At 59.1% G+C, this 13,240-nt stretch overlaps 1 protein-coding gene across 3 annotated transcripts; it reads right to left on the reverse strand.

The window, feature by feature from the left end:
- Positions 1-211: 211 nt before the first annotated feature.
- Positions 212-9,066, reverse strand: MCAM (melanoma cell adhesion molecule). 3 transcript variants are annotated; one of them, XR_008656781.2, is made up of 17 exons: positions 8,697-8,833; positions 6,796-6,920; positions 6,490-6,697; positions 6,336-6,406; positions 6,146-6,233; positions 4,437-4,616; positions 4,194-4,315; positions 3,933-4,095; positions 3,719-3,837; positions 3,475-3,616; positions 3,207-3,328; positions 2,972-3,113; positions 2,781-2,876; positions 2,447-2,594; positions 2,040-2,157; positions 1,302-1,601; positions 212-1,183 (listed from the first exon to the last, which is right to left on the reverse strand). XR_008656781.2 is itself a non-coding variant. In XM_055273474.2 (16 exons), exons 1-16 carry the CDS (start codon positions 8,761-8,763, stop codon positions 1,572-1,574), a joined length of 1,941 nt encoding a protein of 646 aa, XP_055129449.1. In that variant the 5' UTR covers positions 8,764-9,066; the 3' UTR covers positions 212-1,571. The 3 variants fall into 3 exon arrangements, 2 of the variants coding, with proteins under 2 accessions (XP_055129449.1, XP_055129448.1); XM_055273474.2 differs by having other exon boundaries at positions 212-1,601; positions 8,697-9,066; XM_055273473.2 differs by lacking the exon at positions 2,040-2,157 and having other exon boundaries at positions 212-1,601.
- Between the last annotated feature and the right edge of the window lie 4,174 nt (positions 9,067-13,240).

The following is a 13,240-nucleotide window of genomic DNA, read 5'->3' on the forward strand; positions in this document are numbered from 1 at the left end:
AGGCCCTTCGTGCTGCCTCATCAGGACAGTTTGGCTGCTGAAAAGTAGGGTGACTGTCCGTTCTGTGGTAGAACTTGAACCATTTGCTCAGAAGCAGAGGTAACCCCTGATCTCTGCTGCCAACTGGAAATGGTTTTGTGTGACTGACTTTTGGTTGTAGTTTCAGAGGCCCTGAGGTTCCTGTGGTACCCATGATGAATAAAAAGCAATGTAAGATTTCTGGGACAATTAAGCTTTATTTTTCATATATATATATATATATACATATATAAAGGAAACAATTTGCAAATTTACACACCTGACAAAACCATATATACAAACATATGTATGCATACACACAGACACACACACACCGGAAGCTCTAGCCAGGCCCCTGTTTTCCATCCCTAAGTACCATTCTGTCATTTGGGCCCTTCTAGGGTTGGGGCCCCTGAGCTTGGTTTGTAGAAGTTTGGTGCTAATATAACCATAGCTTTAATTCTCCATGAAGGACAGTGTAGACCTCATCTTTGTCCACTCCCCGCTGCCTTTCAGTCTTAGGTGATCCATCAAGAGGGCCATGGGAGCCAAGTGAACACGAGGGATTGAGGCTAATTCACCTGAACTCAAAAACAGTACCCAGCTTCCTCATTGCAGGCACATATCTTTTTTTTTTTTTTTCCCCGAGACGGAGTCTGGCTCTGTCACCCAGGCTGGAGTGTAGTGGCACGTTCTCGGCTCACTGCAAGCTCCACCTCCTGGATTCACACCATTCTCCTGCCTCAGCCTTCTGAGTAGCTGGGACTACAGGCGCCAACCACTATGGCCGGCTAATTTTTTTTGTATTTTTAGTAGAGACGGGGTTTCACCGTGTTAGCCAGGATGGTCTCGATGTCCTGACCTTGTAATCCGCCCGCCTCGGCCTCCCAAAGTGCTGGGATTATAGGCATGAGCCACCGCGCCCAGCCCCGGCACGTATCTTTTAAGGAATGACACCAGTTCTGGCTTCTGACCAAAGAAAAAATGTCACAGGAGACTTTGAAGAGGCAGACAGGAGGGTGGTGTGGCAGCAACACTGCAGCTGCTTCTGGATGCTGCTGGGGTGCTCTCCGGAGCCGGTGTGAACAGCACACTTCAACATGAGCAGGCGCCTGGCTCCGGTGCGTCCTCACTTCAGTGGTGCACATGGATGATGGAAGCCAGCCTTTGGGGCAGGAAACCAGCTCAGAGAGGCTACCCAGCTCAGCTGCTGGCAGGAGCCAGGTATTTACAGCTATAATGTGTGTAAAGAAAAAAACACGTTCTGCAAGAAACTCTCCTACCCACTCGGGAGACTGGGGTTCCTTGCTTGGGATGAGCTTCACTCAACGTGGAGATGGTAGTGGACTGGTCCCTGAAAACCGGGCCTTCCAGGGCCAAGTGAAATCCTCAGGACAGCTCTGGTCCTGACCCAGTGGCCCTCTGAAAGGGGCTGTGCAGGCGAGGGGAGCAGGAGGCTTCTCTCTAGTCCCTTTGGAGGCTTCGGCTGAGAGAAGAGCGAGCAGGGAGCCGGGAATGGTCCAGGCAGGGAAGGGAGCTGAAGTGATTCGGGGCTAATGCCTCAGATCGATGTATTTCTCTCCCTAAAAGTGGGAAGAGGAGAAGAGGGGAACACGGAGACGGTGCTGAGTTGAAGGTATGAGCACTGAGAGGAAGGAGAGATGGAAGCAGAAGCCGATGAACTTGGTGCAGCAGGCTTGGGGAGGAAGCGAGGATGGGCATGGCAGGCCAGGGAAGGAGGGCGGCCCCTGTCTGACTGCACCGGTGAAATGGCCACACCCAGAGCCACGGGCATTGGTCAGGAAAAGGTGATGGGACAGGGTCTTTCTCAGTCTTCCTCCAAGCTCCCTCGGCCACTTGCTTGGCCCTGCCATCTGTGAGTAGTGTTAAGAAGGCAAGATGGGGCCTGCTCCCTATCTCCGACAAAGAGGGATGAAGGATAGAGAGTTAAAACTGTTAGTCCCTACTGCCCCCGGTCCCTGAGGATGTGGCAGGCTCTGGCCACAGGAACTGCCTCCTACCTGGTCTCCCGGAGCCCTCTTGTCACCGCTGCTGCCCTGCAGGAGGCCCATCTCTTCTGGGAGCTTATCTGACTTAACTTCAACTACAAATTCGCTCTTACGAGACGGGGGCAGCGTGCTGGGAGGAGGGAGGGAGGTGAGAGGTTGGTACCTCAGGGCCACAGGAAGGGAAGGGCCTGCTGTGAAGGATGTGGAATGGATGAGGGCTCCTTGCTCCAGGGCCAGCCCAGGGCAGGGAAGCAGGTCATGAGACCGTGTGGCTGATGGAAGCTGGGCAGTGGGCAGTGGAGTGGGGAGCACCCTGGCCCAGGGCCTCACTCCTGCTCTGGAGGGGCAGGCGGGTGCTGGGCAGGCAGCAGGATGGGCAGCAAAATGGGCGGGGGCAGAGGGGCCGGTGTTGGGCTTACATCTCCTGCTTGCCTGAGCGCCCGCACGGCAGCTTGCCCTTCTTATAGAGGAAATACAGGACGGCGCCCAGCACCGCCAGGACCAGGATGCACACAATCACAGCCACGATGACCACGCCCTGGCTCTCTGGCTCTGGCAGCTTTCTCTCTGCGCCACAAAGACACTCCTCGTCACTCCCTGCCCCAGGCCACCTCGTCACCATTGTTGCCCCAGCCAGTCCAGGGCCGACAAGATGGGGCTGCTACTCACCTTTCTGGACAGGACTCTCTGGGGAGGGACAGGGCAGAAAGGATGCCCTGGCACAGCCCTGTTCTCTTGCCAGGCCTGGCTTACCTGTGGAGGTGCTGTTTGCTCTGGTATGAGGACTGGCAGTGGAAGTGCTGAGGCCAGTGGTTGTGTTGGAGTCTGGTGTGAGGGTGGTTAAATTGACTAGGAGGCAGAGGGAGGGGTGTTAGGAGAAGCGCAAAGTTACTGCCCGTGCCTGGGCCTGCCCCTGCCATCCCCTGCAGGGATGCAGCCCTCACCCAGCTCCAGGAAGAGGACACTGGTGTTTTTGCCCAGGTCGTTGGAGGCCGTGCAGTTAACACCTGTCTCCAACAGCTCTGGGGTCACGAGGACATTCAGGGTGCTCAGGACTCGCTGTGGATCTTGGTCTTGTTCACTTGCCTGCGAGGAAAGGAAGGAGGCAGCTCAGGGGATGGGGAGGATCTCTGGTTCTGGCCGCAAAGCCCAGGCAGGGATTAGGAGACACCTGCTCACCGTGCCGTTGACGTTCCAGGAGATGGTGGGCCGGGGGTGCCCTGACGCTTCACAAGACAGATTCAACACCATATTCTCTTTCACCCACACCTTCCTCTCCTTGAATGCCATCCAAGGGGGGCCTTGGGGAGGTAGGGAGAGGTGAGGCAGCAAGCCCAGCTAGCCTGCCTCCCCCTCCGCACCAGAGTTCCCCAGGGCAGCAGGTGGCTTTTTGTCAAAGATCTTAAAATTGGGGTGACCTGGTCTCTACCCAGAGGGAGGGCCTCACCAAAAATGGCCACGCTGACCCGCTGTGTGCGGTTCAGGCCGGGTATGCTGGGCACAGACGCCACGCAGCAATAGCCGCCTCCTGCCTCCCGTTTCAGGTCGTGCAACTGGAGCACAGGCCCTCTTGCCAGCACCTGGCCTGTCTGGGATGAGAGATGGGTCAGAGGGTCTGGGAAAGAGCACACTCTTGTCACCCCCAGCCCCACCCACCCCATCAGCCCCTTGCCCCAGACCCGCCTGGGTACCTCTTCTCTCAGCCACTGGAACTCGAGGTCCTGGCTACTCTCTGCCTCACAGGTCAGGGTGAGGCTGCTGCCTTCCTGTTTTTCAGGGGCTGCGGGACTCACTCGGACATCAGACACATCTGGGGGTACAGCAATCATGTCACACAGGGCAGGGCGGGGCCAGTTCCCTATTGCCCCAGCCTGGTCCCCCTGTCCTGGGTCCCCAGCCTCTCACAGTTCACCAGTAGTTCCTGTGGTTCACTCGGCAGCGATATCATGGTGTCCAAGTCCAGGCCCTGACATTCATAGAGCCCACTGTGTTCCTTCCGGGCAGGCTCCAGCACCAGGACCCCGTTGTCGTTGGTTGTCTCTTCCTCTGCTTCCCTGGTGCTGGGGTTCTAGCGAGGATTGGGGAGGTGAGCAGAGTGCACCTCCCGCCACTCCACCTGGGTCTTTGCTGGCATCCCCACCTGCACCCAGCACAAAGCCCCCACACCTGCTTGCTGATGCTGAAGTGTGGTGGAGGGTTGCCATCAGCCAGACACCTGATTTCCACGCGGTCCCCTTCCTTCAGCATTCCCACGGGCTCCACTTCCAACCACACTTTTTCTGTTGGGTCTGCATAGGCAAAGGGGGTAGCTCTTGGCCCATGAGTCAACCCTGGGCTGGATAGAGAGGGGCCAGCAGGAGTTTCCAGCAGCCCCAGCCCCAGTAAGCAGAGAGTCAGGGTAGTACTCACAGAAAACAGGGACGGTGACTTCCCTGGACTCCTTCATGTGGTTCCCACTGGGCAGCCGGTAGTTGAGCTCACAGTAAAACTGGGCATCTTTGTCTTCTTTAACCAGCTGTGCCTTCAGAATACTCTGCAAGGTGTACAAACCACTCGACTCCACAGTCTGGGATGACTGAATGTGGACCCCTGGGCAGGGAGGAAGGGGAGGAAGACTCAGCCTCAGCCCCACCTCCAACCCCACCCTAGGGTTGTCCACCGGGGTTGGCAGGGGACCATCTAAAGAGTCCTCTGTGCCCTGTAGAGGGCCAGGTACAAATGCAAGCTGGAAACCCTTCAACCCAGCACTTTTACTGCTCAGGGTCAACCCTAGAAAAACATTTACATGTCTGCTCATATCCAAGGATGTGTGCAAAGAAAGCTGCAATGATAAAAACGAGCAGCTGTCTAGATGTCCACTAACTGGGGAATGGTGAACTCGACTACCTGCCATGCATAGTATGGAAAACTTGGCAGTAAGCAAAACGATCAGTTGATCTAAATAGACTGACCCAGAAACATTGTATAAAAGAAATTGTCTAACAATGTATACCATACACCACCACTTAGATCAGGGTTTCTCAGCACTACTGATAATTTTTTTTTTTTTTTTTTTTTTTCAGACGGAGTTTTGCTCTTGTTGCCCAGGCTGGAGTGCAACAGTGCAATTATGGCTCACTGCAACCTCCGCCTGCCTCCCGGGTTCAAGTGATTCTCCTGCCTCAGCCTCCTGAGTAGCTGGGATTACAGGCACGCGCCACCATGCCTGGCTAATTTTGTATTTTCAGTAGAGATGGGGTTTCTCCGTGTTGGACAGGCTGGTCTTGAACTCCCGACCTCAGGTGATCCGCCCGCCTTGGCCTCCAAAAGTGCTGGGATTACAGGCGAAAGCCCAGCCAGCACTACTGCTGTTTTAGGCCACGTTGATTCTTTATGTGCCCTGTAGGATGTTAGCAACATCCTTGGTCTCTCTGCCTACTAGATGGCAGTAGCACCCCCTCTATGTGTGACAACCAAAAATATCTCCAGACATTGCCAAATATCTCCTAGGAGGTGGGGGTACAAAATCACCCCTGGTTAAGAATGACTGATTTAGATAATAAAAAACAAAAGCCTATATCGTTCTAGAAATGTTTCTATACATGAGCAAATACATAGAAATAGGCTTGAAAGAACACACCTTGAGAGCAGAGATTATTTCTGGGAGGGGGGTCTCAGGCAAGAAGAAACTTCTAGATTTTCTGTCAGTTTAAATTCTCATGAAAATATTTTCAAGCACCATTTGTATAATTTTTTTAAGTTAAAAGCTTAAAGAAAACGTAAGGCAGTTCCTGTGTAGTACCATAGGGACAGCTCTTTTTTAAGAGATGGGTTCTTGCTCTGTCACTCAGGCTGGAGTGTGGTGGTGCAATCCTAGCTCACTGCAGCCTCTATTTCCTGGGCTCATATGATCCTCCTGCCTCAGCCTCCCAAGTATCTGGGACCACAGGCACACACCACCATGCCTGGCTAATTTTTTTATTTTCTGTAGAGACAGGGTCACCCTACGTTGTCCAAGGTGGTCTTGAACTCCTGGCCTCCAGAGATCCTCCTGCCTTGGCCTCCCAAAGCACTGAGATTACAGGTGTGAGCTACCACACCTGGCCCAAGGGTGGCTTTTGGGAGAAAAGGCTACTCACGGTTCTTTTCCTCCTTCAGAGGCCGGCCATTCTTGTACCAGATGACTTGAGGAATGGGGTACCCGTTCCTCCCTACACAGGTAGCAACCTAAAGAGCACAGGGTGTGAGTCTCCCTGCCTCCGAGCTCCCTGCAAGCCCCATCTCAGCGGCTGTGCACCAGCTGCCCAGCCCACCTGCCACACATCTCACCTCCTCAGGCTCCTTACTGTTCACAGGGATGCCCTGGGCGTTGACCTGGATGTTTGGCTCCTCCGGTGCTTCTACAAGAAAATAGAAATGAGGAGGACATCTGACCACGTCGCACCACCCTCACTACCCAACTGGCAGACACGGGGATACTCACTGTAGACGCGGAGCTGGATGCGGTACTCCTGGGACCGAGGGCGCTTGCCCTGGCACAAGAAGATGCGCTCGTCGTGGGGGGTGACTTGAGTCAGGGCCAGAGTAGCCCCTCTGTCCTGGAGGCTGAGCCGCTGCTGGTACTCCCCAGGTTCGCTCTGGCCCTGGCCCTGGCGAACACGGAAGATGAGTATCCGCTTCTCCTTGTGGACCTAATGGGAGGAGATACAGAGGAGGAGAAGGGTCCTGGGCTACAAGAGGGGCAGAGTCTCCCTCCCCCGGCTGCTCTTGCAGGAGCCCAAGCACTCACAGTAAACCAGTCGACATGGCCGAGGTTGCCTTGGGACTGGGAGAGGCCGCACTTCAGAAGGGCTGTGCTGCCCACTTCCACCTCCACCAGCTCAGGCGCAGGCTGCTCAGCCTCTCCGGGCACACCTGGGGGAGGGAGGCGGGGCCCCCGCAGCTGTGTCAGCTCAGGCTGCTGTCCGCCCCTTCCCTCGCAGCGCTGCTGCAGCTGTTTTTCCTGCCACTCAGAGGGTCTGTAGAGGGCCCTGTCCTCTGAACGCTCGACCCCCTGAACCGCGCCCCACCTGGGCCAGCCCTCTCCCCGTCCAGGAGACCCCAGGTCCTTGGAGCCGAGCAGAGATTGAGCAGAGACTGAGCACCGAACAGCTTCAGCTGAGGCTGGTAGAGGAGCAGAGAGGGTCAACCTAGGCTCGGGGCCAAGAGGAAGGCCCCTTTCCTTCCAGGCCCCCTCCTCTCCGGGTGAGCTCAGAGTGTGGGAATGCAAGGCATGTGCCAGGCTGGGGCACACAGGCCCTTTTGTGTCACCACCGCCAGGGGAAGACACCACTGCTCTACCCTCTGCCCTCCAAAATCCCTGCCCTAACTCCCCACAAGACCCAGCGGCCTAACTCTGGAGGAAGTTCCCGTCTCATGCTCCCTCAACAGCACCTCCACGAACACTCCGCGCACACCCGCGGCCCCCACCCTGGGAAGCTGGTAACGATGGAGAGGTCAGAGTCTCCCCCAGGGGTCAGGGCAAGAGCCAGGCAGTGGGCAGGAGTGACGTCAGTGGTGCCAGCGTGCTGCCAGCCCTGGGAGGAGGTGATGTCACTCGACACCATCTGCCTGGGCTCTGGGATGCCTGGGTTGTTGCCTTGGCTCTCGGACAAGGAGGGCAGGTGGAAGGTGGGGTCTCCAACCCAGAGCCTCAGACCCCTGACTCCTCCCAGAGCTAGAAGAGCAGGGCAGGGTGGAGCTGGACCGGCTGCGACTGTGGAGCCCGATTTAGCCCTTTCCCCAGAAATAAAGTCAGCTTGGGAGGCAGTAGCCTGGAATACCCCAGGGACATGGTTGGCGCTGGGCATGAGGCCAGCGAGCTGGGTATTGCCTAGCCCTCCCCTTCCCCAGCCGGACAGCGGCTGGGACGGCGGAATGAGAGCCAAGAGAAACACGCGACACCGCTGCGGGCCATACAAGGGCAGCGTGGACCCGAGAGCGCCCGGCTACCAGGCGGATCCGGAGAAACGCTCCGAGGTGCCCGGGCGCTCTTCCCACCTGAATGTGGTCCCCAAAATAAGCCAGCGGGCGCTTCCAGTATGGGAATCCTCCATCCCTCATCTCTGTCCCCTATGATCCCATCACTCGGGGAGGCGCGAGGCGACTCGCACCGCCCCGCAACCCCTGCCAACGCCCAGCTCGGGCGGGAGCCGCCGAACCTCCCGCTCTCGCTCACCTCCAGCCTGGCGTGATGCCCAGGCAGGAGGGGGAAGGGGTGAGTCGGCGCACCCCCTCCAGCGAAGGAAGCTGCCTTTTCCAGCAACAGGCGGGCGCGGAATTCAGGCTTTGAGGATGCGCCCCAGCTGCGCCTCCTGCCCGGCTTCAATTGCGGGCCCCCAGAGTGAGCACCTCAGGGACAACCCACCCCCCAGCACCCCGAAAGGCTGGGCTCCACCCCTTCTCGCTCCCAGAAGCAGCCTCCTCCCCGCCTTCCCAGTGCTGCTCCCGGGATACTCTAGAATCCCGGCTGCAAACTGGCTGCAAAGAAGAGTTGCTCGCGCGCAAGGCGCCCGGGGGTCGGGGACCCAGGGAGGAGGCGCGTCCTCCCGGGCGCAACGCCCCGACCCCGCCGCGCCGCTGGCTCTGCTCCCTGGCACTCTCCACCGTAGACCCCTAGCCGGGGCGCGGCCCCCCTGCGAACTCACTCACCCGCGACGAGAGGACAGCAGCAGCAGGCGGCGAGCAAGAAGGCGCAGACCAGCCTGGGAAGCCCCATGCTTCCCGGCCGGAGGGCGAGAGCCAAGTGAGCAGCTCGAGGCTGCCGGGGGCTGACGTCAGGGGGGCGGGGGAGGGGGCCCGGAGCGCCCGGGCCCGCCCCGCCCCGCGCAGCCCCCAGCCCCCGCCCCGCGCGCCGCAGCCCTAGGGGGCGGGCCCCGGCGCCGCCAGCCCGGGAGCTGCGCCTAGGAGCGCTGCCGGAGGTAGGCCAGAGCCGGACTCCCAGGCTCCTGGCTTGGGAAGGCTGAGGAGGTAGTGACAGGTGTCTCCGGGTCTGACTGGCCGAGGTGGCAGCGAGGAGAAGCTGTCCCGGATGCCCGGAGTCGCCCCGGGTCGAAGCCAGCCAGGCTCACCCCTCTCAGCCCCTGCCAGCCAATGTGGCCCCTGGGGAATCTCTTGGGGGAGGAGCAGTAGCGGACCTGGTCCTTGGTGTCCCCAAGGGGCCTCCCACTTGGGCTCCCCTCCCCTGCCACAGAGAATTCAGGCCGGCCTCTATGGCTTCCCAGAACGATTGCACCACTGCCGCTGCCGCCGGCCTGGCACTGCCTCAGCCTCACAGTGCTGGCAGCTTTAGGAGAAGAACCCTGCGCCAGTCCCACAGACCCAGAGGTACCTGTATGGGGAGTGGAGACGGTGCCTTCTGGGCTGTCCCTTCAAACCCAAGCTCCTGCAGGTGTAGCCTTTGACCAGAGAAAGGAAGGAGGGGCCTGAATTCACAGGCCCAAGGTGTTCACACTTGTCCACACCTGGGCCTTGAGAATCATGTTTCTTCCCTCTTCACTCTGGAGCCTACCCTGGGACTCAGTTTCCCCTCACCTAAGAGAAAGAAACAGGGAGAAGAAAGAGTTAATGGGCGAGGGTCCCCAGCCTGACCCTGCAAACCTGTTGCTGTTCCTGATGATTGAAAGGATCCCGGCAGCGCTGATCTTCCCCCACTCCATGTCTTCCCCAGCCCTAGTGATTGTGGGTCCACAGCTGAGGGAAGAATCAAATCAGCCCTGCGTGGGTGGGGAGCTCTTCAGCTACCCTTCTCCCAAAAACGCCGGCTTCTCCCTGGGTCTTCTGGCCTCTTGAACTAAGGCTCTAGAGAGGGGGAGGGGCTCTTGCCTCACTCTGACCCCAGCAGCCTGGCCTCAGAAAAGGGGTCCACATCTGCTGGTGTGCCTTCACCAGGGAGTGCCAAATAGGGGCCTGGATTTGGGTAGAGGTCTGTTGCCCAGCGGGGCCACCCCTCTGCTAGCTAGGGGAGGTGGAGGGTGAGCCAGCAAACCCCGGAGATGGCCAGGTGACTTGAGAGCATGCTCCGGGGTGGCGTTTTGATGACGCAGAGATGACTGGCAAACCACACCAGCCTTGTCTTTCAGAGCCTTGCCGACCCCTCCTCCAATGCCATTAGTCTCTAGCCAGAGGCTGTGCAGAGCCCAGGCCCACCTGGCCAGGGGCCTGGAGCCTGGAGCCTGCAGGGAGAACAAGAGGAGGACCCTGGCTCCCCCCTCCAGAGTGAATGTATGGACTGGCCCCAGGCCCAGAGCTGAAGAGATGAGAATGTTTTGTCTGCTGGGCTGGAGTGGGAATGGCTGAAGGATGCCGTTTGCCCTGGCAGGCCCGGCTGGACATGGAGCTGGCTTCCCTGCCCAACCCCCTTCCTTCACTTAACACCATTAACTAATCATTCGCCTCTTTGGCCTGAAAACAAAGCCAGCTAACCACCAAGGACAGTCAGTTCTGAATTCTTCTTCCGCTGGAGGAGAGTGAAGCCAGGTGGGGCTGGAGGATTCGTCTCTGCGGTGAAAGGGAAAGGAGGTTAGAGCCTAGAGCCTAGGATGACGTCCCTCCCCCTGCATGGCCCCACCAAACAAGCACAGAAGACTGTCCTTTAAGGAAGCCAGTAGCCTGGGGCTGTCTAGGCTGCTCCGGAGTAGGTTGTAGCCTCAGGGGACAGACAGCTTTGGGATGGTTTCATGAGGTGGGCACTTTGGAATTCCAAACTAAAGAGGGGTTAGGACCTCGGAGAGGACTCAGGAGTGGAGGCAGGGAGCAGGGTGGAGGGAGCAGAAGGTGAAGGGGATCAGCCCACAGCTCTTAGAGGCCGGAGGCTAGCGCTCCCGCAGCACCAGGGGAGAGAAGGTGGCTGCGGGACTTCCAGCAGGACAAGAGTGACAGCCAGCAGAAGGGAGTTGCAGGAGGAGAGCATGGCCTTCCACCGTGCAGGGACCCAGCACCTGGACTGGGTTGGAAGAGCCTGGCTCAGATGTAGGCCAGGGCCAGAAGAGGCCCTGGGGGCAGAGTCCTAATTCTTCTTTTTTCCCTCCTTGGGTTGCAGGCAAGAAGGCTGCTTTCCTCCAGCCCCATGGTGGACCTGGGCCCCTCTGAGGGGACCCTCCTGCGTATAATGCCCTCTGCATGTTTCTAGTATAGGTCTGACCACAGGTGGAGAAACTGAGGCCAGGTGGGGCGGGGGTCCTGGTCGGGCTCCTCAGCCACAGTCTCCTGGGTGGGTGGAGCTTTCAGCTCATTGTAAGGAGAAGTGGAGCCCTGGGGAGTTGGAGGTAAAAAGACAAGGATGGACCTGTCCCCAGAGGCGGCGAAGGGGCAAGACTGGAACCCAAGTGTCCTTTCTCAGCTCCAGCATAGGGAACTTAGTGACTTCTGACCCACCCTGGATCCAGGCGCCTTGAGCAGGATGTGAGGTTATGAGAAGGGTGGGCTGGGCTGAGGAAGGAAGCTGATAAAGAGGTGTTTGCAGCTGCTATGAGGACATGGGGTGGGAGTCCCAACAATCTTGGCAGTTACCGAGACTGGGGAACCCCCTGGCCAGGCCAAATAATAGGATCCGGCCTGGGTCTTTGGAGGGGGTGCGGAAGTTGGAGAATTTTTCCAGAATGTGGGTGTGAGTAGAAGATTGTACTGAAGGAGTGAAAACAGGGTGGAAAAGGGTAGGGGGCAGGAAACCGGATACTGTACTGGGGGGCAGGTGGAAGATGTGGGGGAAGAGATTGAATTGGGGGAAGCAGCCCCGCTACCGCCGGACGCTGTCTCACCCATGTCCTTCGCACCTGACCCAGGGCAGGAGGAAGGAGGCACAGCCGGGATGGAGGTGCACCCCAAAACACCATGGGAGAAAGGGAGGGTGGCCTTCTGGGGGCTGGGAGGGGCTATTTTTAAACTTGGAAAACCCGTGAGTTCATCTCCATTCTGGAGGCTGCAAAGGCCCCATTGTACAGGGGTCTAGAGAAGGGAAGCGGGGGGAGGGGGCGACGGGCACAATGGCGAGGATTATGTTGGAGCAGGCAGGGGGGTGGAGGGCGGAGAGCGGGGGAGGGGCCGTCTTCGTCACAGATGGCCTACTGAACTCTGGGGTCGAGCCAGGCTGGGGCTTGAACTGGGGGGCGGGGCCCACCCTCACAAAGATCCCTGTTGGGGAACTGGGGTCTCCGACATCCGGTGGCCCATCCTGGGGAGGGGGCTGACGGTGGGGTTCCCACAGCTTGGCTTTCCCAGGGACCGCAGGGTCTGTTCCCAGGCTCCCAGCATTCCGACGACTCCCCTGAGAGCTGCTGGCCTCTTCCCTCAGCCCCTTCCCTGCCAGGGGGTGGGGGGAGAGAAGGAGAAAGAGGATGTGGATGCATCAGGACTTTTCCTGGGGATGATGGACTCTTAAGCCAGAGGCGGGGGTTGGGTGGGCAGCAGTGGGTGGTTAGGGTAGGTTGAGCAGGATCATAGCCCTCCCATCGGAGCCCCCAACGGCGCGGACCCCTCCTCCGACCGACTGGGGACTGTCCCTCTGGTACCCCCCGGCCTTAGGAGCCTCCGCACCGGGGCCAGCCCATCTGCCGGACCTCAGGCCTCCGGCACCCAGGGCCTCCACCCAGGGGACCTGGCCGCGGCGGGAAGGCGCCGGCGCTAAGCTCCCCAGGAGCCGGCCTCGAGGTCCCGCCCGGCGGAGGCAGGGGGTGGGGATCGGGCCGCTCGCCCCAACCCAAACATTACCATAAATGCTCAGGCGGCCGCGGGTGGATGGGAGCGCGGGGAGCCTGGGGCTCTCCGGAAGCCCCGGATCCAGTCTCCAGGCCCGACCTAGCGCGGGCCCGCGCAGTGATTCGGTCTGACCAGCCGTCCCCTTTACAAAGCCGTGCAGCCGGGGAAGGCAGAGCTGGGGTGGGCGCGAGGACAGGGTGGAGAAAACTCAGGCCGCAGGGGGCGTCTCGGGGCTGCCTCCTGGGTAGGCAATGAGGCTGTGACCTCTGGTTAAAGAAAGGGTGGGGCCCTCTAGCCAGATGGCAGCGTCGGCGCCGCGGGGGCGCGGCTGTGTCTCCCTGCAGCTCTGCGGACCCCGCTGCTGTGAGCGGTTACACCCTGGGTCTCGGTTCCCCAGCCCCGGCACCTAATCCCCTTCCCTCTCCTCTGCCCCCAGCCTCCATTTGGGGAATGAAGGGTGATGGGGGCGGAGGGTGGTAGCAGGATGCTGGGAGTTTACA

The sequence above is a fragment of the Symphalangus syndactylus genome, chromosome 3, assembly GCF_028878055.3.
Source record: "Symphalangus syndactylus isolate Jambi chromosome 3, NHGRI_mSymSyn1-v2.1_pri, whole genome shotgun sequence".
Classification (NCBI taxonomy): domain Eukaryota; kingdom Metazoa; phylum Chordata; class Mammalia; order Primates; family Hylobatidae; genus Symphalangus; species Symphalangus syndactylus.

Coding starts and splice junctions, on each gene's coding strand:
- MCAM (XM_055273474.2), bottom strand. CDS start 8,763: ATGGGGCTTCCCAGGCTGGTCTGCGCCTTCTTGCTCGCCGCCTGCTGC. Junction 6,407..6,489: donor CATCCAGCTCCGCGTCTACA/GTGAGTATCCCC, acceptor ATTTTCTTGTAG/AAGCACCGGAGGAGCCAAAC. Junction 2,158..2,446: donor CGCTCAGGCAAGCAGGAGAT/GTAAGCCCAACA, acceptor CCCTCCTCCCAG/CACGCTGCCCCCGTCTCGTA.